A 27,657-nucleotide genomic window follows, 5' to 3' on the forward strand; every position below is an offset into this window, starting at 1 on the left:
AGAAGTAGAGGAAATACACATGATTTCATATTGGTAATCTCCAGTAAAAGATCCGACTGGGCGAGAAAGTAACATTTTATTTCCAGTACACACACATAAATTAGTAATTTTACGACACAACTTTGTCGGAATATAACAATCTTCCCAGATGGAAACCTCTTTCAGTTTATGACTTAAGAAAGTACCATTACAGAGGCCAAGAGAATCGCACCAGGATTTGCTCAGATTGAGCCTGCATGTTGTGCAATCTTCTTTTCTAGTGCAGTTTTGTCTGCCCCCACCATCTTGTCAACCTCCTTACCGTTTTTCACAAAGAAAAAGGCCGGAACACTGCTGATATTCCAGTTTGCCGCCACATCTCTTGCCTCATCGATGTCAACTTTAAAAAAAACGACTTTTTTGTACTTTCCAGCTAAGCTTGTATACAAGGGAGATATGAAGCGGCAAGGACCACACCATGTTGCTGTGAAGTAGAGGATTGCAAGGCGCGATGTCTTTGAAGCAGCATTCAACTTTGTCTCTAATTCTCTGGCTGAGTGTATACCAATTACTTCTCCTGTCAAAACCAAAAAATGATAGAATCGAAAATAAATAGATGATATCTTGCAAATGGTGTTATCAAGTCGACATGAACCTTTAAAATACCGGCATTATTTTAATACAAAATGGCATACGAATAAAACAAACCAAATGTCATACCATCCTTAAGAGCAGACGACGCATCCCGTTCCTACATGAAATTGAAAGAATTGTAGTTTAGTTTCGTATGAAGGTTCTCTATTATTTTGCCATCGTCTTTGTCTTTGTCTCAAATTATGGGGTCAGCCATATCTGTCCCTTATATGAGGTCATTATTTAGTGACACAAGGAATTAAGGGAAAATGACTACTGCCTCCACAAGGCCTTACAATGCATAAAATGAATGAATGAGCAAACAAATACCGCCACATCTACCAAAAACGATGTGATATTTCTTAACAAAAGCATTATTAACTCTAGTACAATACTCACTCGAGCTTCAGCTTGCCGCTTTCTCTCCTGTTCAGCTCTTTTTGACTCCCTTTCTTTACGCAAGCGTTCATACTTTCTGTGATGCTCTTCAATTTTGTGAACATTAGGTTCAACCTGAAATAAAAATGAAATTGTAAAGGAACAGTTTCATTAACTTCTCCTTCTAGAATGAGGAAAATCACCTTTTTAAGCACCGAACCAATCTCCTCATCATGATCTAACTTTGATGCTACATGCAGATCACTCACTGCCTCTTCCCATTGACCCAACATGGCCTTAGCCATTCCTCTCATTTTATATCCTTTTGCAGAGTCGGGGTTAATCTGGAAAAAGCATATACATAGAGATCACTTGTCAATATTCACTACTGTAAAAAATTCAAACTTCTTGTACAGTGGATACAAGAACGAGTACAGTGAGGGTCATCAACCAACCTCTAAAGCTGCATTAGCATCACGAATTGCCGCATTTGGTTTATTCAGTTTGACAAAGAAACTAGCTGAAAGCAAGGATACGAGGTTTCTAAGGGAACGATACATATGAAAAAAGGCGACCAAAAAGCACAACTAAATAAAAGCAACAATTGAATTTAGAAAAAATAGTAATCAATTTACCTCTGGTTGCTTTTAGTATAGCTGAAGCTGGGTTCAACACTATGGCTTCTGTTATATGATCTATGGCTTCGTCCAGCTTACCTGAAAATGATAAACAACCAATTAAAAGACAGTGAAACAAGCTGAGAAATGTCAACTAAAATGCTAATTAAAGATTCAGAACAAGCAGATGCCATGCCTTCAGAGATAGCATCAATAGCTTTTGATTTTTCTATTTGTGCAGCATCCTGCATTTCTTCTGTAACTTCAATTGACGGATCTCCCATCTGGACATGAAAAATAGACCCGGTACAACTTTTAAAGGAAGGATCATTTAGAGAGGTTAAAAATTAAGCATAATAGGCGAGGGTGTTCTAACCCTTACCTTCTGTGGAGGATCGTTATCAGGCTCCACAACATCAGTAACATCCAACTCGATATCAGATTCAATGATGTGATCATCATTATCCCCAGATGGTTCACGTTTGACATCAAAATGTTGTTTCGTGTCTGACATGTCACCGTCATCTTTATCCTGCTACCAGAACCAACACAACAAAAATATCAAGCAAAATATAATACAACCACACAAACACAAACACAAACAATAAAAAGAATGCTCAAAGTTTTAGGGAATTCGTCAACGTAGCGTTATGGGTTATCCCGTTATTTCTTTGTCTGGTATAATTCATAGAAATAAATAACACTGAAGAGGACCAGAACAAGAAATTCTCCTATATGCATGAGAAAAGTGACCAAGCGTATGGATGTTCAGAGCCATTGAATTGCCAATCACTATTGCTTTCATTCAAATCTTAGCAACCCAACGGCTTTAAACATCCATGGTTTCTCATGGTCATAATAGAATTCCTCGAACCACAACACGATGCAACCAAAGTACTTAGGAAGTTTACTCATGCGTGCTTGTGCGCGTGCGCGTGACTGTGCCAAACTGTTATAAAACAACATGGGGAAATCCGAAATTCCTGCCACTTACAAAACCTACTGAAATTTGAAATTCTGAGAAAGTGAAAATTTCCTAGACAATTTCAAATCGAGCAAAAGTTGGAATCTTGACTGATCAGAAGCACAGCATTCCCAAAACGCTAATTATGCAAGTCCATAACTCCCATATGCATATAAACATGTGATACATGAATACAAAGTACAAAAAACTAAAATTTGCACAAAGATTGAAGCTTTACTGTGAAGAAATAAGAGCTCTCACCATTTCCGGAACCGGCGGAATCCGAGCACCGAGGCTGCAAACAAATAAACCCACATGCCAAAAACAAAGAATTAGATTCCAATCACATACAAGCATACACAATCAATATATACAATCGTATACAAAGATAGCAAAGTTGATACCTTTGGAGATAGGACTTGAAGAAGGCGAGAGAAGGGGTGTGAATAATTGAAGGGTTTGACTTGCACTTGCTGATGAACTCCTTCAGCTCTCGTACCTTTGCAGCATCCATTGTTCTCTCTCTTTCCGTGTCTGTCTCAGTCGCGAATCACAAGAATCACTTTTCAAAAAAGTCGAAAGTCAAAAGCCGAAAGCGCTTGAAGCTTGTGGAAGGAATTTTTGAAATTGGGATACGGTGAGAACGCACCGTGTTAGTAGTGATGGACATTTTTTTTTTTGGAAACTAGTAGTGATGGACTTTGCCGTTACCCAACCCTCAAATTTTTACAGCGTTTCGGCCCTTCTTTTTAGGGCAAAATCCAAAAGTAAGTGCAATTTAAAAAGAAAAAAAAGAAAAGAATAATACGTTACTTTACAGATAGAACTGTCCATATTATAAATTATTTTACAAATATCATTTTTGTAAAAAATTAATTAAAACTAATGTCTTTTGGTTATCGAAATGTATAAAATCAGATGAATGAAATTAGTAAAAGTATTAAGAATCGACTCTATATTTGCTACAATAAATTGACTAAACAACCTTAGTTTTAGTTTTTTTTTTTTTTTTTTTTTTGCCGAGATGATCTTTACAGAGGACTCATAATATGAACAGTTCTACTCATAATATAAAACTATGTGATTCGAACACAAAGAGTTTTGAGTATGTCTTCTTACTTATTCTTGAGTAACCAAATATTTAAAAAAAAAATAAAGAGTTGGAGGAGACAAGAAGGCATGCGGAAATCACTTTCGAAATTTGAGATTGACTAAAGTGCAAGGGGACATGTATAGTAGTACATTACTCTGATCACTTGACCTATTTCATGTACACTACTTTTGTTCGTGTGTTTAAAACTTAATCCTAACAAGTTTGCCAATTATGTCATGTAATCATTGCATTTTTTTTTTTCTTTTTGGTGCTAATTGCCATAACTTTTAATTTTGACTTTAATAAGAAGCACTGAGACAAAGAGAGGCGAACATAGGACCTTAGGTGTAGAAGTTAGACAAAGAGAGGCGAACATAGGACCTCAGGTGTAGAAGTTAGACAAAGAGAGCCGAACATAGGACCTTAGGTGTCGAAGTAACTTCTAACCGCTTGAATTACAAGTCAAATACATTCATTTATCCTCTAATTGTAATTTGCATTCTTAGAAGGCAAAATCTGTTTGCTTTCATTCCATTCATGTCAAATTGTCCAAACATAAACATATCAATACAAAAACATGGCCTCTAGATTTTGCCCTTACAACGCAGGAAGGTAAAACAATACATTTTTACAGCATAGTGAAAAGTAAAAAACATAAAACTTTAACCATATATCTATATTATCTAATCCTTCAGGTCAAAAAATTGATCTTACAACTACCAGCACACAAGCAACTGTTAAAACAATGATCTATGCCAACATCTCCGAAGCAATTGGAAGCTTTTGTCGTTTCTTCCCATTTCGACCGCACCCCACCGCCGTAAGCGCTAATTTATAGACTGGGGAGGACAAGAACTCGAAGAGTTGAGCGAGAAACTCACACCTTACGATCCGGGAGTGCTGCAGTCTGGAGATTTTCTACTGACACTGTATGGCGCTGTGCTCATCATCCTAAACACACAAAGTTCTATGTCAGTTGATAAAACTCGGTACTCAAGTCTGGATGCGATAAAAGAATCGATAAGCAAAGTGTTAATGACTGTATCAAATTCACGTCAAAGGCAATTAACTTCAATCTATACGTGTAGGGTTTTTATGCAAAAGGCCTCGATGCAAAAGAAGCGAAACCATTTGATATAAGTTGTGATTTGTTTTATGAGATGGCCGATGTGGGACTTTTTGCTTTGTTCTACAAATTCGTTTCTGTATAAGTTAATGTACGCATGTACTAGAGGGGAAAAGTAACCGTTGAAATTTACCTCTCTTTGCGCTTCTCAAAAAACCGGGCCAAGGATGCTTTACGTGATTGAGGCACAGGTACTGCAAACACGGGAACAGAGATGTTATTCATGCTCATATATTAACAAATTCAATGAAAAAAACAAGAACAGAAGACATTGTTTATCGCAAAGTATTAACAGTAACACTAGCATACATAAAAGAAAGCACACAAATTATACCTGCTGGAATCAGGTTTGTCATAGGCGATCCCACTGAACTGACTTCTGTAGAAGGCTCTGAGCGGTCAACGGGAGATGCTGAAGTTCCTACTGGTTTCACTATAGCTATTTCATTGGTGCTATTAAATGCTCCTCCAGAGTTAGAACTCATGTATGAAGTTGCAGAAAGAGGACTTGGAAGTGCAGAGACTGAAGATGTAATATGGGACTGGTTCCTGAAAAAACCGTCGCCTACTAGTGAAGGCCTAGGTATCGGTGCATGCACTTGAGTTACGGATGTTGCCTTACAATGAGTTGGAGATGATCCATTTCCAGCCAGAAACATAATAGCCTGGGCCTAAATAGAGAAATAAAGAGATTATAAACAAAGAACCTAATTTATGTGCAAACTTAAGAATCAAATATTCAAATATACAATACCTTCTCTGGAGATATATCATTATAAACGTTCACAGAACCAGCATAAAAGATGGTTAACTGAGCAGGCGCCCCAGAAGAATTGGATGCATTCCTGCAAAAGTAATTCAACTTAGCATCTAGAATTTCCAACTAGTTATGATTCAATATACGTTGTACAATTGCATTTGCTTACAAGCAGAAATGTGGTCTAAATATGGTCTGTGTTAAAAGTACCTGAGATCAGTGGTACCAACTACGGAGGTTGTAGAAGGAAGAGCAGATACAGGGGCCAGAACCGGAACTCCTCCAAGTGGTTGCAGTTTTATGGTAGAACCAATATGCCCAACAGGAGCATGGGACTGAAGAACTGGAGAACTCAAAGTAATCGGAATCCTTTGGTTGTGTTGGCTGACTACCGGGTATATCATTACATCTTGTGATTGATGAACTGAATGTGCATCAAATTGAGGCATAGGATATACCGTCGTTGCACAGTGGTTTCCAGCTCGCTTATCAAAAACGAAATTTTTCTACAAAATTTGTGCAAAAATGAGCCTACATTAAAGCAACTGTAAATAAACAATGATTCAAACTTCATTTGTGCTTCTAGTAAACTGATAAGTAAGAATATTGTTCCCAAATCCTAAATACCTGAGGCGATGTTGAAAAAGATTCAGAAAGTAAGAGAAGAAATACCTGAATCCCACCAGAGAACAACTTCTGGCTGGAGTGAAAAGCATCAGCAGTTGATATAGTAGTAAATGCAGATGAATTATCATGAGCAGTTTTTCTTGGCCCATCTTCTTGAGGAGAATTGAAAGACAGGAATTGCGGAGGTGCAGAAACCTTGTTTGAAAATGACCACTGCATCCCTGAACTTCTTGGCACCGCTGCAAAATCAATAAAAATGGAGTGTCGGGCAAATAGTTTGAACAAATAAATTCCTTCACTGTGCTGATGATCGCTTAAAGTACCCCACATATAAGCAATATGGGAAGTTTGCGGTTATATGGCTCTGTAAATAGATGCCAACAAGAAACATTTCTTCCTCGGAATGTAGTTACAGTAAATTATACCCGAGATCGAAAACAAATCTCAACAAGTGTGTTCATCACAGCTGTCTAACTGAGATGCATAAATTCTTAACACAACGAATCTTTAAGCAAAGAGATTACCATAACGATAATACAAATACAGCCATATGTAACGTGCAAATTGTTAACTTACGTTATTTTCTAAATAGATGAGGAAGCAGAAAACAACCAATGACCTCAAAGAATTAGCAAGCTCCTACAAAAGACCTCAAAGATCTAGCAAACTCCTGCAATATTTTATAATCCTCCTTTTGGAACATTTGCGGAGCACACTTTGTGATAAGAAGCCATACACTATAAAGTATTATTATTATTAGTATACTTTATATCGCGTATGTATATTTAATACGTACTTTATTATAATTCTAGGTACGATCCAGAGAGGCAGAATCTATTCACAAGAGCAGATTTAAGAACAATATATATAAAATTCAGAAGACCACAAGTTCCATGTTATCAAAAGGAATTATTCAAATACATTGCATTATAAAATTCATCAATCATAAACTTAATATAAATGTTTCACATTTGCATAAGGTTTTTTAATACAAATGTTGTACTACCTGCCAGCCTTGATCAATGCAGAAATTCTTTAACTATGAAAGCGAACGTGACACGTTGCTTTAATCCATGACATCTCATACGCACGTTAGCGGAAAAAAAAAAATTATACTGCCTAACCCAACAAACTAAAATATGGAAGAAAACAAGGGGCACATTATATTAAGTGCAAGAAGGAGTGTAAAACTAAAGACAACTACACCGTGTTCTTGTAACCAAGTCACCAGCAAGCAAACCCAAACGTTTCTATAAGACTGACTGACAGACTCACAAGTCAACACAATTACAGTCAGCAACCCCAATTTACCAATTTACATATAAATCCTTTTTTTTTTTTTTTTTTTTTTTTTTGTTATTCAAGAGATATTCTACACTGAATTCTTTAAACTACGGAGAGAGGCATTCAAACTTGGGTGTATAGGGAAGAGCAAATTACTTTGGCCAACTTTACTAAGCTCAAGTATGGTGTATGTGAAGAAAGTTGAAGTTTCACCGTAAAACCAATTGGCAATATGAGGAGTAGCTCACTATTCATAAACACATGCAAGGTCTTTTTTTTTTTTTTTTTTTTCCGATGTGGGATTCGCTTTCAGCATGCCCCTTCACGTGTGGCAAATTTTCTAGCCTAACTTGTGGACAACACAAATTAGATGACTGGAGCATGTTTGGCCATTAGGCTTCACATATGAAACAATCTCTTTCTGATACATACATGAAGAAAGTTGAGGTTCCACCGTAAAACCAATTGGTAAATATGGAGAGTGATCCAGCTACTTACAGCCACATGCAAGGTCCTCATTTCCAATTGAGTTAAATCGATATTTATCTTTACTGCAACAGACTTGTAACTCAAGTAATTAAGAGCATTTACCTATGCATACGAGGTCATGAGTTCAAAAAATCAAATCCCCCTCCCCCAAAAATATCTTTACTCAGTCAGCAAGGTGGATGCTTTTGATCAGGAAAGTGGGATTAAGAAACTAAACTGCAAATTAGACTTAACTGAGGTTCCAAACTCCACATGCAACCAAACAGATTCAACACAAGCTCAAAATACTAATTACAAACAGAGAAATTCATCCACAAGAAAATCAAACTCCATAAAATACAATTAATAACTAATAAAAAAGACCTGAAAGCAAACCTGAATTCTTGGTTTCTTTATTGGGTTCTTCCTTCAGAGTCGCACCACCACTGTTTGAGCTCAGGCCCAGAAAATCCCTCTCCATTATTCCAACCTTTCAGCTCAAAAACCCACAAAAATTTCAGACCCAAATTCCACCAAAACCAACAAAGAAGTTAACTTTCTCGAATTCTTTAGAACCCCAGCAGGAAAAAAAGGCCTGAACTTTCAGAAGCAGAGCTCAAAATTCTTGCTTGTTTGGATAGAGAGTAAGACAGGGACGAAGGGAGGAAGAGGTCTAGCTATATAATAACTTCTCAGTAGCTCCTCCTTTCTCTCACATTTCAATTGGGTGACAGTGTTGAATCTGGACCGTCGGATTTGTAAAGAACGTACTTTTTGTGGGGTGGGGGCCACCGGCCACCGGCTGGTTCTCGGTCTCCGACATCGAGTTGCCGGTCGAAGCCCACGTGCGGCACCCGAGCCTATGATGCGTCGCAGCTGGTTTGAGTAGTGAGGAGTGATGCTGGGTGGGACGCGTGTCGGGGCTCGGGACTTCCATTCTATATAATTTTTGGTATTTTTTATTTTTATTTTTGTTGGAAGTGTTGTCGTTTTTAATAAGACTGGGTTTTTGCATGTGGGCATGTGGGTGACGTTTTGAGGATAAAGAGGGAAACGACGCTTTCTCTGACCCTGGTGAAACGACGGCATTTAACCATGAAGGCGCAATCAAATGCCGCCACGTGGCGTGACTTTACGCTGGAAAGCTAAGTCATTTTCGTTACATGTTGTAATTTAGATAAATTTTTGTTATGTTTACGTTATTTGGTTTTTTTCACCTAAGTTTAAATTCTTTTCAACATGTTATGTTTACGTATTAATATTTTGGTACATTACATATTACTAATTTTGGTACGTTATGTTATTTTTGTTTTAGTATGTACCATGGTATTGGTACAATGTGTTAACTTAACTTTGGTTTGTACAATCTAATGATACGTTATGACCCTTAAAAAAGAGAGAATTTTTCATATTAAAACTTTGTACTAAAAATTAATTATATCAAATTCTTAACAATTAATTATTAGGATAATGACTCGATAAAAAATTTCAAACTTATTTTCTTTCCAATAATTTAGGGATTTTAGATCTAATCAGTTTCAATATAAATAACTCTTATTTTCATTTTTTTTTTTGTTTTCTTTAAAATTTACTTAAAATGATGAGTTGGAAATTAAAAAATGACATGGATAAAGACGGAAGCACCTTAATCAAAATACAAAGTGTTTTAATAAAAAGTTGAAAACCCACTAATGTTTAATTAATAAGATGTAGAATTGGAGCGCTTTTATCTAATTTTGCCAATAATATAATCAATAAGTATTTAAGCAATACATGCACTTTTTATTGGAGTTTTGAAAGAAAAAAAAATGCTAGATAAATCAACTATTCGCTAAATTTGCAAATTATATCATAGATTACTAATAAAAATAAGCACACTAAATTAACAATTAGAAATAATTATAATAATCAACAACTACATCGTATAATTTATAAAATTTAGTATAAATATTTTGTTTCTCTAACGTTACTTTTGATAAAAACATATATGTCTTTGTCTCTCGAAAATTGATTCCTTTCTTGTGGTCCTAAACATGACGAAGTGTGTGACGCACTTTGTAAATTAAATAATTTACTACTTATTATTCTATTGTCCAATGTGCACATGAAGGTGGGCATGTGGATGGCCTGAGAAAAAAATAATCCAAATGCTTATATTATTGTATATAAAATAGACTTGTGGAATGCATTTGTCCTTGTATAGCATTATAAAATGCGATGATGCTATTTACACATTATTTTTACATTTTGTAAACTCTATCAATTTTCAATCGTTAATTTTAAATTAATTAAAGAAGATTAAAGGATAAAAACTAACACTAAGAGGTAAAAATATAAATATGGATAGCACCATCCCATAAAATATCCATTTGAGCATAGTATATGTAACCAACATAATTGGTTTTTGTGAAGGGTGATATTGACATTTCAAAATAGTTATACTAAGCTTCGTTTGTTCCTCTTCTTCTTCTTCCTTTTTTTTTTTTTTTTGTTTTTTGTTTTTTTTTTGTTTTTTTTTTGTTTTTTTGTTATGGGGTTGCATAAGATGAAATTCTCACCAACAACTCTTATTTTTATAAAAAAAAAAAAAAAACACACAATATAAAATTTATGCTCGGGTGTAAAAGTGTAGAATATCTGCTCTTTATCGACACTAACAAGTCACTTAGTATAGGTAATAATTATAAAAAAAAAAAAGGGATTGACGGTACGCTTTTTGTATGTTGTTGCAATACAACTACAAGTGCATTTTTGCTAATCACTCTCAAGTGGTAGTAATATTTATTACCTTATTTATTATCATCGGATGAGTTTAAATTTTGAAATTTGTGTATAATACTATACAAATCTCGAACATAAATCTCAAAATTTAAACTCATCTAATAATGATAAACAAAACAGTTAACAATTGAGCATCACCATCACTTGAAGTAGTGAGCAAAAATATTCTCATACAACTACAATGCAACTTGTGCCTAAGAATAATATAATTAGCTTATAAGATCTTTGGCTCTCTCTTTTGCCTTTTGACCATCCAAAAGTTTGTGGACTTAATAACTTTTACATTTGGAAAAAAAAAAAGTTTCCAAATTAAAATAGTTGGTGGTCTTCCTCACTCGGGTCCTTTGTTCTCTGGATTGAGATTTTTTCTGAATCTCTGAGACCGAAACGGATGGATCGGAAAATTCGGAACACTATTTAAATTTTGTGATTTCGATTAACACATTTTATTGGCATACTTCACACAAAATCAGCTCTTAAACCGTCAATATCTCTTTCTTTCTCTTAAACAACTTGAATTTTCAAGTCCTCAGCACCAGACACAAAAGACCTGAAGAGAATCTCAATTCATGTTCTCCCACCCTCTTCCTCCCTTAGGAGAGATTTTTCAGTGTGACCGGAACACTGAATGATACACGACGTGTTACTATACAAATTGTGGATATGTGTGTTAAAAAGTTAATAACTTAAATAATAAAATTTCTCATTTATATAAAAACACGTAATATACTACCCGTATTCCGATCACAATAAAAAATATTTCCTCCCTTATAATCCAACGAAAATATTTTTAAATAAATAAACAAATAGTTGGTAGTTTGGACCACGTCATGGCCCATGCAGCTCTATTCACCCGATCCGTAATGGAGGCATTACCAGAATCCGGATTACAAATTGGCAAATTTAACCCAAATCATTTTGTGACGGGCCTTGTGTTGGGCCTTATGATGTTAAATGGGCTCAAATGTTAAGCAACTTGCAGGCAAGACAAGCCCAACTAGTGCGACTGCTTCAATGGGTCAATGTTTACCTAAGGTACCGTTTGGTACGTGGGACGGGACGGAACAGAGTGGGACAAGGCGTTCCGTCCCACGTTTGGTGCTCCTAAAATGGGTGGAACGAGCTGTTCCACGGGACGAGTTTTGGGTGAATTTTCGTTCCACCTCACCCCCTGGAACGACTCATTCCACATCCGTGGAACACAAAATTATAACATCTCCGTCTCCTTCTTCTTCCTCCTTGTTTCCATCCGAGGGCATCTTTGCTCCCGCTCCGTTCCGTTCCGTCCTGTCCCGTCTCGTCCCGTCCCGTCTGCATACCAAACGACTTCTTCTGGGCAAGCTTGAGGTATCAGTCGTCCCTTCTACTCCTCGCTCGTAAATTATACCAAATTCATAATATCAACTTGGAACAAAATAACCCCTTGATAATGCGGTATAGCGGGCAGTTAGTACTACGATCCAGTAATATTCATATTCACTCGTAAGTAAAAAATCTTAGATTCGATTCTCACCAAAGACAAATTTAAACCACATTATTCCTAACTTATTATGAGGCTAAGCCCACATTCATTGTGTGATTAAGCCTATAACTTTCTTTTAGTGTAGATAATATCGTTTGTTAAAAAAAAAAATATGGTACAACGGTATTTAACTAAAATTATAAGTAAAACATTTTAAGTTTGAATCTCATAATTGACGCTAATTCATTATATTCATGTAAAAATATATTTTCTTCATGTGGTTTGACTTTCACCCTACTTTTTTTTTCCCCTTCCCTTCCAATTTAAGTTTTAATGCATGTGACCCTTTATAAGTTTTTTACTCTTATAAAAAAAAATACAAAACATGGTAACATAACATTCCCTCTAAAAAAATTTAAAAAGGTCCATTCACAAAATTCCTATAAAGTCTTAAAACGTTATATTTCATTTATTGTTTCTTTTGTTTTTAACTCGAGCAAATAGTCTTGCGAAAACTAATTAAAGTATAAGAAGATATTTGATTTTTTAAGTTTTACATGAGCGATAATGAACCGAAATTTAGACTTAAAATCTCAACTGCAAAAATAAATGTTTTGATATAAACGTCATGTAACGTTACAAAAGGGGTTCATTCAAAACACAAACGTATATAGGTACAAAATTAGAAATATAGATTTCAAACGTAGAAAACTGTTTTAATAAAGTTCGAAATCGAGATTTGGGAAAAATGATTTAGACGAGGAGACCGCTATATCCACGCCTTTGGACTCGAAGACTCACATTCTTCTCTCTTTCTTCTGCAGCACCCTTCTTTCTCTCTCTACATTCAAACCATCGACTGATCGACACATCCATTTCCCGAACTTCCAACCAACTCCACCCTCTCTCTCTCTCTCTCTCTCTCTGGAAAGCAGCCCTATGCTTCCACGCTAGGGCTGCTTCGATTTCGGAAGCCGTAGAAAAATATCCACACAGTAATGGTGTTCAAGGCCAGGTTCTTCTCCTCCAAGAAGTCCGACTCCTCCAACAGCCCCGATGGCTCCAATAATAGTCCGCGATCTCTGGGTTCCAACTCCCCTATCCGATCCGATAAGAAGAAGCCCAAATCCTCGTCCAAAGACGACTCGCCGGGCCCGAGTACCAGTTCTGGCGGCGGCGGCTTCAGTCGGCGGAGTCTAGTCAAAGACTTGTCAAAGAAGAAGGATGTGAAGGGGAAAGAGAGCCCAGCTCAGCTGAAGACGCCGGCGAAGTCCGCGAGCTCGACTGGCGCGACTCCCAAGAAGTCGTCTGCGTCCACAACGGGGGTGGCGGAGTCTGCGGCGTCGGTTTCTCCCATTCTGGCGTCGTCGCTGGGGTTGAATAGGATAAAGACGAGATCGGGGCCGTTACCGCAGGAGAGCTTTTTCGGGTTTAGGGGCGACAAAGGGTCGGCGCTGGGCTCGAGTAATTTGTCTAGGCCGGGCGTCGGCGGCGATCGTTTAGGGTCGGGCAGTGGGGGCAAGAAGAAGGAGGCTGCGAGTCAGACTAGGATTGGGTTCAATGAAAATGTGGTAAGTGGGAATTGGGCTGATAATGGCAGCAATTCTGATGCTGCATCAACTGGTAGCTTGCCTTCGAGAGACCAGAGCCCGAACGTGGTGGCGCCATCGCGGTTGCTCAACGGGGAATCGTCGGCAGAAGCTGGTACAATTTTGAGCAATTATGCAATGCAGGGTTTTTTTTTTTTTTTTTTTTTAAAGTTGTGCTAGTTTAGTTTATGCTGTAAGTACTGGGTTATGGTTAAAGATTTAGCCTTTAGGTCGTGTTTTGAGCTTAGAACTTAGGAGTCACTTGGTTTTGAAATCACTCCAGTAGGTTGTAGGCATTACCGCAAAAGTGACTTGGACTCCAACTAAAACGATTAAATGTTTCTACATTTGTAAAAGGCATCGATTTCGAATAATCTGTAGAGCAATGCAAGCTTTATCTTTTGATGAGTGCAATGGTATGATGGGTGGATGTGGCTCTGTTGACGTGGGTTTCCCCGTCTGCTACATGAATCTAGCTTAATGGTAGTACTCCACCCATCACTTGGTGTACACTTAGGAAAACATGGACGACAAGTGTGGTGGTGCGTAGTGACTTAATCAAGCTTCATGAGTTGATACTAGAACACCTTTGCTCTTTTATGCAAATTACTGGATTTTTGTACACTTTCATTTTTCTATGATGAGTGGGATGCCTGTTGTGTTTCCCCTCTAATGGCTTTTGATACCTCCATCATCCTTAACAGGGAGAAACATATCATCTTGGGGTCACTCTGGCGGCTTAAGAAGTTCGGATGTATGTACACCAGAGGTGCGGGTACAATTATTTTATTTATTGTCTCCACATATTTATTTCTTATGTCTAACGGTTTCCCTGTTCTATTATTTCTTGTCATAATGTGTTTGCGATTGATATTTTTCTTTAATAGACTGCATATGATTGTGAAAATCCTAAGGAGTCCGAGTCTCCCCGTTTTCAAGCTATACTCCGCTTAACGAGTGCACCAAGAAAGAGGTTTCCTGCTGATATAAAAAGTTTTTCCCACGAACTGAATTCAAAAGGTGTAAGACCTTTCCCATTTTGGAAGCCTCGAGGCTTGAACAACCTGGAGGTACGTATGTCTTCCTTTTATACGACAGTTTTTAGTAGATAAATTTGAACTAGGAAATTTTACCTGCTTGGAATAATGCTTCTGATATGCAGGAAATCTTGGTTGCGATTAGGGCAAAGTTTGACAAAGCAAAGGAAGAAGTGAACTCTGATCTGGCTATATTTGCAGCAGATTTAGTTGGAATTCTTGAAAAGGATGCAGATAATCATCCAGAGTGGCAGGAAACACTTGAGGATTTGCTGGTTTTGGCTCGAAGTTGTGCAATGACATCATCTGGAGAGTTTTGGCTTCAGTGTGAGGGCATAGTTCAGGAATTGGATGATAGACGTCAAGAACTTCCTCCGGGGGTGCTGAAGCAGCTTCACACTCGAATGCTTTTCATACTCACAAGGTGTACTAGGTTGCTGCAATTCCATAAGGAAACTGGATTGGCTGAGGATGAACAAGTTTTCCAGCTTCGTCAATCAAGAGTTCTGCGTTTCTCTGATAAAAGAATTCCTCCAAGTTTGGCAAAGGATCCAAAGAGTTTAAGTGTTGCAAAAGCCTCTAAAGCAGCTTCAGCTAGGAAATTTTACAGTCAGGAGCAACATGGCTTGGAATGGAAGAGAGACCATGTTATACAACTGGGAAATTTGTTCACACCTCCTGTTGATCAACCCTCTAAGAATTTGGAGTCTCCTGCTGGTAGGGACCGGATGACATCATGGAAGAAATTCCCATCTCCGGTTGCAAAAAGCATGAAAGAAGCTACTGAATTTAAGGAGCAGAGTGATTCTAAGGTTGAACATTTGAAAGGTTCAGACAACAAGAGAGGGACTTCTGACATCGATCCTACTTCTGTTAAGCCTCCTGAGCCTTCTGGCAAGGGTTCTCATGAACGTTCTTCCAAGCACCAGCACAAACCTTCTTGGGGTTGGGGAAATCAACAAAATGTATCTGACGATAGTTCTATAATATGTCGCATCTGTGAGGAGGAGGTTCCAACTGCAAATGTGGAAGACCATTCAAGAATTTGTGCAATTGCTGATCGATGTGATCAGAAAGGTATAAGTGTGAATGAACGTCTTGTCATAATTTCTGAAACCCTTGAAAAACTGATGGAGTCCTTTGCTCAAAAGGATATCCAGCATGGTGTAGGAAGTCCAGACATTGTGAAAGCATCTAGTTCAAGCGTGACAGAAGAATCAGAGGTTTTATCTCCAAAACTTTGTGACTGGTCCCACAGAGGCTCAGAGGACATGCTTGATTGTTTTCCTGAAGCTGATAATTCATCTTTTATGGATGACCTGAAAGGTCTACCTTCCATGTCATGTAGAACTCGTTTTGGTCCAAAGTCTGATCAAGGAATGACAACATCATCTGCAGGCAGCATGACTCCTAGGTCTCCCTTATTGACCCCAAGTGGCAGTCAAATTGACTTGCTCCTCGCAGGCAAGGCTTCTTTCTCTGAGCAAGACGATATACCTCAGGTATCTTATTAATCTGTTTGATTTTACAAATACTTCTTTGCTCTGGGAGTTGCCCAGGCACATGCTTGTGATGCTTGGGATGCAATTGTACGGCATTTGAATATCAATTTACAACATGAACTATAATCTTTGTCAAATACAAAATGCAATGGAAAGAACTTGCTGTTCTCTCCAAGTCCTTAAGTTTTCTTATTAAATGAAAATTGTTACCTCAAGTACTGTGCACCTCCTCCAGATTATGAGTGTTTGCACATGCTGAAGTGGGAATATATATGTTATTCAAACTTTCAAAGTAGCATGAATTTGATTTAATTTTAGTATGCGTTTTGCTGGCCTTGGTGCTGTGCTTACTGGTACCGAACTTTATATCAAAGTTTTATTTTTCATGCTATCAAAGCTAACTCCATTTGAATGATACAGATGAATGAACTTTCTGATATTGCTCGGTGCGTAGCAAATACACCTTTGGATGATGATCGCTCTATGCCATATCTACTGACTTGTCTTGAAGACTTGAGAGTTGTTATAGACCGCAGAAAGTTTGATGCACTTACCGTGGAAACATTTGGGGCACGCATTGAGAAGCTGATTCGGTGGGTACTTGCTGCTATTTTTCTTGGCTTTTACAAGCTTGAAGCCTTCAACTAAAGTGTTCATTAATATACCTTGAACTATGGTATCTACATTTCTCATGAAATGTATTAGTAAACAATTCATTGAGTAATCATCATAACTACATGTAACCTTCTCAGTTCCTTTTTTAAGTTCCATTTTACAATATCCTAACGTTGATTTTCCAGGGAGAAGTATTTGCAACTTTGTGAGTTAGTGGATGATGAGAAGGTTGATTTAGCAACTACCGTAATTGATGAAGAAGCTCCTTTAGAAGATGACGTGGTTCGTACAAGCCCTATACCTTTTTCCAAGGACCGAACATCTATAGATGATTTTGAAATTATCAAACCAATAAGTCGTGGGGCATTTGGACGAGTTTTCTTAGCTAAAAAGAGAACAACGGGGGATCTTTTTGCGATTAAGGTACCACATAATTGGACATGTAATTTCTTGCTAACTGTATTGCGCCATGTCACCCTTAGTTGTTTAAGCGTACTGTTGTCCTTGATATACTTTTCTGTACATTATTGTGTTGTTTTTTTCGTTGATTTATTCATGTTATAGCCGGTCTTCTGTGTGCTTTTATTTATTGGGATAGCTTCTTCATCTCTATCTTTATTTTTATTTTTAATTTGACCGTGGAAACTTTTGGCATAATCAATTTAATGGTTTTTAAGTACCATAATTGATGAAAATGATGCTACTTTGGATGACATCTAGCCTGTCTAGTCTATAAAATTTAGTGTTTCCATCTCCACAAACACCCCGAAAATAAAGAAAATAATGTTTTGGTTTTGTCCTGTTGTTGAGCATGAAGAGGATTTGCTCATTCTTATTTTGTATCATTTGTAACAGGTTCTTAAAAAGGCTGATATGATCCGGAAGAATGCTGTTGAAAGTATATTAGCAGAACGTGACATCTTGATTTCAGTCCGCAATCCTTTTGTGGTGAGCAGGTGTTCTAGTAAAGCGTTTTACCTTGCATTGAGAAACATTTAGTTTCATTCTAACACAAATTTGAACTGTATCAGGTTCGCTTCTTCTATTCTTTTACTTGTCGTGAAAACTTGTATCTTGTGATGGAGTATTTGAATGGAGGAGATCTATACTCATTGTTGAGGAATTTAGGCTGCTTGGATGAGGAGGTTGCTCGTATATATATAGCAGAAGTGGTATGGGCTTGCAACTTGTTCAGAACTATTTTGCTGCATACTTTTTGCTAGTTTATAATCTGAGGTCCTGTTTATCTATATTTGATTTTGCAGGTTCTTGCTTTAGAATATTTACATTCACTTCGTGTGGTTCATCGTGATTTGAAGCCTGACAATTTGTTAATTGCTCATGACGGCCATGTTAAGGTACGTACATACTGATTTTATCTTTATTAGTTTTGTTGCATTTCAGTGTCAATATAGTAGTGGTTATATTATCGTTTAGTTTTTCAGTTGAAGCTGGATGGTGAAATTTGAAAAACCATCTCTACTAGAGGTCGTGATGGTAACTTGGTTTAGCTTTAGTTGGATGCTTATTTTTGTTTAAGATAAATGAAACACTTTGTATTAATTTCAATTATTTCACATTATATTATGGAGCACGAGCACTCATGTAGGCACATCCGAAGATTGCTTTCAATCTATTTCTTTCTTAAATAAAAATTTCAGTAGTTTGTGCCTTGTGGGTTGGAAAGAATTCATTTTTGTGTAGCAGTTAATTGGGAGTTATAGATGGTTGTCACTTCTTTCACCACCCAATTTTAACCTTTTGTGTTTCATCTGAGCAGTTGACAGACTTTGGGCTTTCGAAGGTTGGTCTCATCAACAGCACTGATGATTTATCTGGTCCAGCAGTTAGTAGCACATCCCTTCTAGGGGAAGATGAACCCGAATCATCTCTCTCCGAGCATCAACGAGAAAGCCGAAAGAAACGTTCTGCTGTCGGTACACCTGACTATTTGGCACCAGAGATACTTTTGGGAACAGGACATGGTTCGTATAGTCTTTTCTAAGTTTAAGGTGCTATTATTTCCTTTATTTTGTTTTAAAACTCTCCAACCTTAGGTCAAGCTTCAACATCAAGAAAGAAATACTAATTATTCAGTAATGTTCAACTATGGGCTAAAATGGTTTAATCATTATTCATTGGTACTGTTTAGTCTTTCATGGAAGCTGAAACAATGTTTAAGGGCAACCAACCATAATGCTCTTGTTTTCCCTGATTTTCCCCACACATTTAGCTGTTCTCTTATTTGGTTGATCACTATTTAAGTCTTTAAGGGCGCAACCATTGTGCTTTCGTGTTTTTACCAAATAGCTTTCTGTTCTGTTATTGGTTGATCAGTTAACCGTTATAAGATTAACAACTTGCTGCTGTTTTATGGTCCACAGGTGCAACTGCAGATTGGTGGTCTGTTGGTGTCATTTTATTTGAATTGATTGTTGGAATTCCACCCTTCAATGCGGAGCACCCTCAGGTTAATACGTTGCCTCTAAAATATGTTATAACACATAGGCTTGGTGTTTACTTTGTTTACAACAAAAATTGTTTGTGATTTCATAGTTTGTTTGAGTTCTAAATCTCTTATTTTAACCATTTTCTTCTTTTTCTTGTAGACTATATTTGATAATATTCTCAACCGTAATATACCTTGGCCTGGGGTTGGTGAGATGAGTCCTGAAGCACGGGATCTTATTGATCAGTAAGTGAAGCATTAGCAATCTTTTTATGCAACGTTATTGCTTTCAAAGATATATTCTGTCATTGCATTGCTTAGGTGGAAATATTTGTTTCTGTTGAAGTTAGAATCTCCATGAAGTTGACCATTAGTCAGTTTGTGTGGAGATCAAGGGATGTATCGGACTAGAATTAAAACCTGTCAATTAGCCAATTGGTTGCTCTGTTTTGGTCTAGTTTTGAGATACTCATGTTAATATTCTTAAACTTCTCCGTACTTTTACTTCAAGTTATGAACCCATCACTTATGGTTTCAGTTAGCAGAAACTCTGTTCTCATTTTGCAAATTAGCCTAAATGTAGAATACCAATTTGTATCAAATTTGTTAAATTGTTCTATGAATCTGTAAAACTGATCTTAGATTTTGACTGAATTTGTGTTCCTGTTTAAGGTTCAGCATGTTCAAACATGTATATATGCTGATGTCGAGTGATAGTATGTAGTTGTGATGTTTGTTTAGTTGATGCTGATACAAATAGTTTCTAGGTTATTGACAGAAGATCCTAATCAAAGACTTGGAGCTCGAGGAGCATCAGAGGTATTTGTTAGTTTAGTTTCTTATTCTTTATCATTATTTTTTAGGGCGTGATCTTTCAAACTTCTTCAATAAACTTAATAGAATTGCAACTTTGTGATACAGGTGAAGCAGCATCCATTCTTTAAAGATATCAACTGGGACACACTTGCCAGGCAAAAGGTGCGCTGCAAGATATTCATAAATCATAAACATGTAGATCAGATTTTTCATCTTCGGTTAGGTTGGCACCACCGCACCACTCCCTTATGACTTTTCCATTTCTTGCAGGCTGCTTTTGTTCCCTCTTCAGAGAGTGCATTAGATACCAGTTACTTCACCAGTCGTTACTCATGGAATCCTTCAGATGAACACGTATATCAACCTAGTGACATGGATGATTCCAGTGATTCTGATAGCTTAAGTGGCAGCAGCAGTTGCTTGAGCAACCGTCATGAGGAAGTGGTACATTAGTTCAAGAAACAAGCGCTTTTAACTACTGATGCGAATATATTTTGTATTTGCCGTATTTCCATATAATTTGCAGCACTGACGTGATCTTGGGCAACGTTCATTGACAGGGTGATGAATGTGGGGGTCTGACAGAGTTCGAGTCTGGCTCTTCCATCAATTACTCTTTCAGCAATTTCTCATTTAAGGTATTTCTTAACTTACAAGGCTGTCGTTTCTTTTATTATCTCTAAAATGACCACTCAAGGTGCGTATACTGTAATTGGTCGTGAGTTTGCCTTCATGAATAGCGAGTTGGATGCCATGTTCGATAGATTTCCACTGTGAATGTTGTTGGGCTGTATTTCAATATAATTTTCGCCTTTTCCTAATATATGATCTTACTATTTTCTTATGATCGTGGTCCAGAATCTCTCCCAGCTTGCATCAATCAACTATGATCTGCTTTCAAAGGGTTTTAAGGATGATCCGTCACTGAATCCCAGCACGTAGCAAGTTGCTCCCGGTTGTCAAAAGCCGGGATTAGGGTTCTAGCACTTAAATGATTTGGGCTTGTTTTTTGGGGCCTAAACACCTCATCGGTGTTTGTATACCCTGTACATATGATCTCCGATTGGTTTTTTTCTTTTTCTTTTATAGTATGTGCAGTTGAGCAATTTGAGTGATGAATTTGCACCTGCCGAAACTGGTTCGGAATGTGCTCTTTGCTCTTATAGGTAACTTCTCCGCCGCAGGGGCGGCAATTTTACGGTCGAGTAGTCTTTTGTATCTTAAGGAATTTGATGTATCCCAATTCATATCCCCTGTGCTGGTTGAGCTTGAGTATTTTTGTCACCGGTCTGTTGGTTTTCGCCATGGCAATGTGAAAACACATCCCTTTCTGTTCCAAATTGCCTTGCATCTTGTTTTACTCAATTTTTTGACCTGATGTTCGATCGTTGTATAAAATCTTTGGAACTCGTCTTTCGAAAATCTTTCTTGCTTCACACGCTAAACATATGATGGATGTTTCCCAGTTATAACTCATTCAATGCAGCATAAAACTCTCCAAAACTAACTCAAAATCGTTACTCTTCGTGATTTACCACTTTTTTGTGCCCTATATGTAATTTTTATGAAACTTGGATGTGGGTGTTTGAAGGTTATTTCGAAAATTTAGTCAAATTGACCACCTATCTAATATCTAACTAGCTCTTGGCTCCTTAGCACTCGCTTGCGTGTGTGCCATATCAATTAGTAACATGTACCATTTAAGCTGAATTCGTGTTTTGAATTTAACTGTGTTCAGAATCGAATATATCATATTTGCTCTTAATGCAAGATTCAAAACCAAATAGATGAATAGGTATTTCCGTAAAAGAGTTGTCTTGAAGGTCTTATTGATAACTATTACTACGTGGATGCAAATTTCTTAAGACAAAACATCAAAAATGTGTATTAACTTATTACACATAGGTTATTAATTGTCAAAATTGGGAATAAAGTTTTGTTACATAGACAAACACCTAAAACTTTGGTGTCCTTTCTGGTCCAGAAGTTACCGTTACGATTTTTCATTTTTTATTTATTTTCTTTTAAAATACGAGGATGGGACAGCACAAGCCCGGGACAAAAATATCCCATACCGAAAAAACCAAAATTTTGTTGTCTTTTTTTTTTTTTTTTTTTTTTTTTTTTTAACAAGCGATATTAGCTATATCAAGAGGAATTAGGACGGGCGTAGCCTTATAATGTGATAGCAATAATATAGATCAAATTCACCTTTTACAAGAATCGAACCTAACAACTTTCACTTACAAGTGACATTTTAACAAACGATATTAGCTACATCAAGAGGAATTAGGGCGGGCTTAGTCTTGTAATGTGCTAGCAATAATATAGTTCAAATTCACCTTCTGCGAGAATTGAACCTAACACTTTTCACTGATCGTAGTACTAAATGTCACATCCAACAAAATTAAGCATATTTTTTAAATAAATTCTGTTATAGTTTGCTTTGGATGCCAACTCCCAACAAAATTAACCATACCGAGGACCACTGCATCACTGTCTGCTCTCTTTTTACACTTCTTTCCCCCTTCACGGACCCTCCACTTCAACTGCAATAGTTTGGTCCACCACCAAGCTTTCAATCGTTACCACAAAACCTCAATAGGAACCGAACGTGACTGTAATGGTATCTCATGTCATTTACGCATTGTTATAAAGCTTTCTTCATCCTCATCTTCGTCAACAACCATCAAGTTACTTTCCCTCTTTCCCGAATTCAAATTTGTTATATCATCCCACATGAGCGGGGAATTCTTGCAAAACCAGATCACGTGATAAAAGAGATACTAAAATATCCTCGGTCGTATGGTAGAATTTCAACAGATGAGAAACAGAAATTGGAAAATGACCAACGCAGGTTTGCTTAATTTCACAAAACTTTGACCAAACTATGGATAGACATGAAGCAACCAACACATCTTAATTTCGAGTAGCTAAAGAGTCGTAATAATAACAACAAATAAAGGAATAAAGGCAAAGGCAAAGGCAAAGGCAAAAGCGGAAGTGATAATTACAGAAAAGAAAACCATCATCCAACAACAACAAATGGAACAGATCTCCACCCCAAAAGGGCAGTTAGAAAAACTAGAGCAATGGGGAACAAAAGGGTGAATAAAAATTACAGCAAGGAATTTCCCTGCAAATCCATGAGGGAAGATGGTCGAGGTGCCGTTGCCCTGAGCAACCCAACTCATCGAGAAGACACATCGTCTAAATCATGGACAACCTCGGGCTGCTCATCTTGCAAGCTAGAACGACGTAGCTCCTCAATGCGCCTTGTCACTTCGGAGATTGAAGGGCGTTTGTCAGGGTACTGGGCTGAACAATCTATTGCAAGTTGCAAGAGCTGAACCATCTCCTCCTCTACATTCTGGTACCTGAGGAGCTCAAGATCGAAAACCTCTGAAGTCCACTCCTCTTTGACTATGGACTGAACCCATCTTGGGAGGTCAACTCCTTCCTCATTCAAGAGGGCATGCGTTGGGGGCTTCCCGGTGAGTAGCTCCAGGAGCAACACCCCAAAGCTATAAACATCGGCCTTTTGGGATACCTTGCGAGGATCAGTAACCTCCGGTGCCCGGTAGCCAGCAACTCGGTTGGGAGTGGATGAGGGGCCAACAAGGTGCGCTAGGCCAAAATCAGAAACCCGAGCTTCATAGGACTTTGTGAGCAGGATGTTGGAAGACTTTATGTTTCCGTGGGAGACAGTATGACCTTGAGAGTGTAGGTATTCAATTCCACGGGCAGCTCCAAGGGCAATGCCGGACCTGATTTCCCAATTCAATGGAGTCCTACCTGCTCCTTTGTTTCCTGTAGATTAAAGATAGAACACAAGATGGCAGTAAAGATAAAGCTCTTCTATATTATTCTACCATTGAAAGTACGCATTGCCTCGACATTGCTGAAAAGATGGAAGTTGAAAACTTATTGATGTCACACTTTGAAGAAAACTCAAATGGGAATACTGAACCAAAGATCCATGAAACGGATTTGAAATCATCGCAAACTCCAGATAATTGTTGCATATATATAAGAATATACAGACAGCATAACTGTTAAATCAGGTAAAACAAAGTACCAACACAACTGAAATAAGCAGCATTGTATAAAACTCGGTTGTATCAATGCTAACAGCGGAAACAAGCACACAAAAATAATTAACACGGTGTTTGTGGAGACGCAAAATTTTGTACACCAAATCCTCAAACACAACTCAAAGAAACCAATAACTTCTAATCATCCAGATCAAAAATTGGAAAAGAAAGGGCGAAAAGATTGAAGCAAACATCCCGAACTAGAGGAACTGATGATGTATCAGAAAAAAATCATATCCATCATCGGAAAATTTCCAGCACAGAAATAAAGTAACAACAATCGAACCGAAAAGGCAGAGCAATGTGTGAACAAAAAAAGCAAGCAATCAAATAGCAAGAAACACTGACCATGCAAAAGTGCAGATAAGCTTCCCATAGGCATGTAATCATAGACAAGAAGCTTCTCATCTCTGCTGAAATAATATGCCCTCAGAGGCACCAAATTCTCATGATCCTTCGCTCCCACAGCCTCAATCTTTTCCTTAAACTCGCTCTCCGAAATCGTCACGTCCTTCAGCCTCTTCACAGCCACCACAGTCCCAGCCTCCAGAACCGCTTTGTACGCTGTCCCGAAAGTCCCCTTCCCCAAAACCTCCGCCGAAGCTCTCAACAGGTCCTCCAGATCAAACACCCTCGCCGCATTGCCAAAAAACGCCAGCTTTTTAGCACCACTAGCGCCACCGGCTTCACTTTTGCCATTCCCCACCATCGCCGCGGAGGCAGCATCCGCCACCGAATGCCCATTTCCATATCCTCCATTCTCAGCCTCCGCAGGCAGCTTCTCGCCAGGAATCTCGACTTCCCGGTGCTTCACGGTGGCAATGTCGACGGAGCTCGTCTTCTTGCTCTTCTTCTTTCGGCAGAAAAGGATCAAAAGCATAACAATCACGAAAAAAGCCAGCACAGATCCGATCACAATACCGGCAATAGCACCACCGGAAAGCTTTCTCTTTTTGTGGTGGTCATTGATGTTTATATCTCCTCCTATGGCAGGCTTGGCAGCTCCGCCACCGTCTCCAGGACAAGCAGCAAGGGGACGCCCGCATAGAGAATTACCCTGAAACGAGCTCGAAGAGTAAGACTGCAACTGTTTTGGAACAGACCCGTTTAGCAAATTGTTGGATACATTGAACTGGTCGAGATTGGGCAGCTTCAGCTCCGGGATCGCCCCCGAAAGCTTGTTGCTTTCGAGATACAAAGTCCTGAGCCTGGTGAGATTGTTGAAACCCAGAGAGATCTCACCGGAAAAATTGTTGGAGGCCAAGTTCAGCCGGACCAAGTCGTGCAGACTGAACACAAACTCCGGGATTTCGCCGGAGAAAAGATTGCCCTGCAAGTAAAGGTTACGAAGAGTAACGCAGGCAGAGAGATCTGAAGGCAGAGGACCTCTTAAAGCGTTGAGACGGAGACTGAGAGTGCGGAGACTAGTCAGATTTCCGAAAATGCCACTGGGGATTATGCCGGAGAGAGCCACGCCGGGAAGACGAAGCACCGTGACGCGGTTATTCTCACAGTTGACGCCTGCCCACAAACATGGGCTGGTCTGGCTCACATCCCAGAGCAGAGTTCGGCCGCCGACGGCGGAGCGCAGGGCTAGCAGAGCGGCGCGGTCAGAAGCCAGATCTGGTCTTGCAATGGGGAGCAAAACCAGCAGGGAGAAGAGGAAAAGGGACAGCCTTTGGCTTGGGGAATGCATTTTGGTGGAAACCAAGATGGTGTTTTTGGTGAATTGGGTAGGGGGTGTGGATTTCTGGGGTTTCAAAGTTCATACATTGTTTTGGTTTATGGGTCTCAGAGGAGGAGAGAGAGAGGAGAGAGTGCTATGGGAGCTGCATTTCCTCTTTTCTTTTTGGCCCTTTTTGTTGGCCTTCTGGTTTCCCTTGAGGAGAGAGAGAGAAGAGAGAGAGAGAGAGAGAGAGAGAGAGATAGTACAGGCTGTGAGGTAGATACTAAAATATGGAAAGAAAAAAGTAAAGCAGAGAGAGTAAGAAACCCTAGCTGTATGCAGTGACAGTGAGGAAGAGGGAGGAGTGGGGAAAACTTTTATTTTTTTAAATTATTAATTTTTTAACATATAAATTTTACCATTAATATAATAACACGTAATGAATCACTGAATAACATTTAAAAAGCTCTCGGGAAGAGTGGAAACCTGGCGGGTGGTAGTCAACTGTCATTTACTATTTTACCTTTGCTTTTTTGTCTTTTTCTTCTTCATTTTTCCTTTTTTTTACTGGATAATTTTTTAATATTTTTCTTTGTTTTTTTCTCCCCGTATTTTGATTTTAGATGTGTGACAGTTAGATAGGTTTGTTTGTTTTCTGATATTTTGTTATTATTTATTTAAGAAATTGGCTTTTTGTGTATTTGGATTTTTTTTTCTATGGTAGATGGTATTGAGATCAAATTGCCAAATTTTCCCTGAGCTTATCTATATTCCCCTTCAATTGTTTTAACATTTTTGCGAGTGTGACTTCAATACTACGGGTAATAAGATAATCATCTGTAACCCTTTTTTGTATATAAGAAAGAGTAATGCTATCTACATATTGATTTTTACTTCTAACATATCTTTTTTAATTTTTGATCATCTGATCAAATAATAAATTAAAGAAGATTGATAATAAAAAATTAACAAAAGTGTATGAAAGATAAAAATTAATACGCGAATATCACTTTTCAGAAAGAAAAAAAACTACTACATCATTTTGTTTTGGTCTACGAGGCTTCAACAATATGTCATCAGCCAAGACATCTAAATAAGATTGAACAAAGCCCAAATTAAAAAGATGAGTTGGAGATATCTTTTAGCTACAAATCTGGCTTTATGCCGTGAAATGGATCCATTGACATTCTTGTTTAATTTAAAAAGGAAATGAATGTTAAAAAAGAAATGCCTCTTTTTAGATATATCAGCCTTAGATCTTGTCACCATGATAGGATAAGATGAGGAGTATGTCGAAATAAAAGTTGATAAGGAGATTTCATACCAATGTTTCCGGAAGACATTCTAGTAATCAATAAGTTCGCTGTGGAACATGCATGGTACCAAAATTTGAGTGCTAACAAAGTTGTAGGCAACAAGTTCATTCTAGTTTTCATAAGATGACGATGTTTTCTTTTAGTTATCTTATTTTGTTGTCGAGTGTATAGCGATAACCAGAAATGGCAACATGTGGGCTAGGCCTTCATACATTAGAGTGCACCTTATGAAAGGGCTCACTAGCTCTATTAGGCTATTAGCAGAAGGAAATGGTAAACGAGACATTTTACCATGTAAAATATATCAACTAATAAATATAATTTCTGATTTTAAACAAAATTATCAAAATAATTTCCAATAGTTCCTTTTGGTGAGGAAAAAAATAAAGAAACGAAGTTCTTTC

The 27,657-nt window shown here is 37.9% G+C and overlaps 4 protein-coding genes across 7 annotated transcripts; 1 reads left to right on the forward strand and 3 right to left on the reverse strand.

The window, feature by feature from the left end:
* Positions 1 to 5: 5 nt before the first annotated feature.
* On the reverse strand, positions 6 to 3,243 carry LOC137710810 (TPR repeat-containing thioredoxin TDX-like). Of its 2 annotated transcripts, none has more exons than XM_068449942.1 (10): positions 2,976 to 3,243; positions 2,833 to 2,866; positions 1,990 to 2,139; positions 1,804 to 1,891; positions 1,626 to 1,706; positions 1,446 to 1,510; positions 1,194 to 1,334; positions 1,012 to 1,125; positions 700 to 730; positions 6 to 556 (listed from the first exon to the last, which is right to left on the reverse strand). In XM_068449942.1, the coding sequence occupies exons 1-10, from the start codon at positions 3,083 to 3,085 to the stop codon at positions 222 to 224; spliced, it is 1,149 nt and encodes a 382-aa protein (XP_068306043.1). In that variant the 5' UTR covers positions 3,086 to 3,243; the 3' UTR covers positions 6 to 221. The 2 variants fall into 2 exon arrangements, with proteins under 2 accessions (XP_068306043.1, XP_068306042.1); XM_068449941.1 differs by having other exon boundaries at positions 1,990 to 2,142; positions 2,976 to 3,239.
* A 1,034-nt stretch (positions 3,244 to 4,277) lies between these two features.
* LOC137710919 (protein TIFY 6B-like) lies at positions 4,278 to 8,797 on the reverse strand. Its single transcript, XM_068450082.1, has 7 exons — positions 8,323 to 8,797; positions 6,220 to 6,413; positions 5,758 to 6,053; positions 5,545 to 5,635; positions 5,125 to 5,461; positions 4,924 to 4,984; positions 4,278 to 4,615 (listed from the first exon to the last, which is right to left on the reverse strand). The coding sequence occupies exons 1-7, from the start codon at positions 8,405 to 8,407 to the stop codon at positions 4,549 to 4,551; spliced, it is 1,131 nt and encodes a 376-aa protein (XP_068306183.1). The 5' UTR covers positions 8,408 to 8,797; the 3' UTR covers positions 4,278 to 4,548.
* A 4,237-nt stretch (positions 8,798 to 13,034) lies between these two features.
* On the forward strand, positions 13,035 to 21,461 carry LOC137710442 (probable serine/threonine protein kinase IREH1). Of its 3 annotated transcripts, none has more exons than XM_068449464.1 (17): positions 13,035 to 13,873; positions 14,463 to 14,533; positions 14,646 to 14,828; positions 14,921 to 16,297; positions 16,718 to 16,890; positions 17,098 to 17,335; positions 17,768 to 17,860; positions 17,944 to 18,084; positions 18,178 to 18,270; positions 18,693 to 18,897; positions 19,297 to 19,382; positions 19,522 to 19,607; positions 20,129 to 20,180; positions 20,283 to 20,339; positions 20,448 to 20,621; positions 20,738 to 20,815; positions 21,036 to 21,461. In XM_068449464.1, the coding sequence occupies exons 1-17, from the start codon at positions 13,168 to 13,170 to the stop codon at positions 21,117 to 21,119; spliced, it is 3,897 nt and encodes a 1,298-aa protein (XP_068305565.1). In that variant the 5' UTR covers positions 13,035 to 13,167; the 3' UTR covers positions 21,120 to 21,461. The 3 variants fall into 3 exon arrangements, 2 of the variants coding, with proteins under 2 accessions (XP_068305565.1, XP_068305566.1); XM_068449465.1 differs by having other exon boundaries at positions 14,463 to 14,527; XR_011064977.1 differs by lacking the exons at positions 20,129 to 20,180; positions 20,283 to 20,339; positions 20,448 to 20,621; positions 20,738 to 20,815; positions 21,036 to 21,461 and having other exon boundaries at positions 18,693 to 18,924; positions 19,522 to 19,574.
* Positions 21,462 to 23,162: 1,701 nt separating this feature from the next.
* Positions 23,163 to 26,183, reverse strand: LOC137710677 (probable inactive receptor kinase At1g48480). The gene is made up of 2 exons (XM_068449774.1): positions 24,620 to 26,183; positions 23,163 to 23,987 (listed from the first exon to the last, which is right to left on the reverse strand). The coding sequence occupies exons 1-2, from the start codon at positions 25,965 to 25,967 to the stop codon at positions 23,368 to 23,370; spliced, it is 1,968 nt and encodes a 655-aa protein (XP_068305875.1). The 5' UTR covers positions 25,968 to 26,183; the 3' UTR covers positions 23,163 to 23,367.
* Positions 26,184 to 27,657: the final 1,474 nt, after the last annotated feature.

Source organism: Pyrus communis, chromosome 12 (genome assembly GCF_963583255.1).
Source record: "Pyrus communis chromosome 12, drPyrComm1.1, whole genome shotgun sequence".
NCBI classification, from domain to species: Eukaryota; Viridiplantae; Streptophyta; class Magnoliopsida; order Rosales; family Rosaceae; genus Pyrus; species Pyrus communis.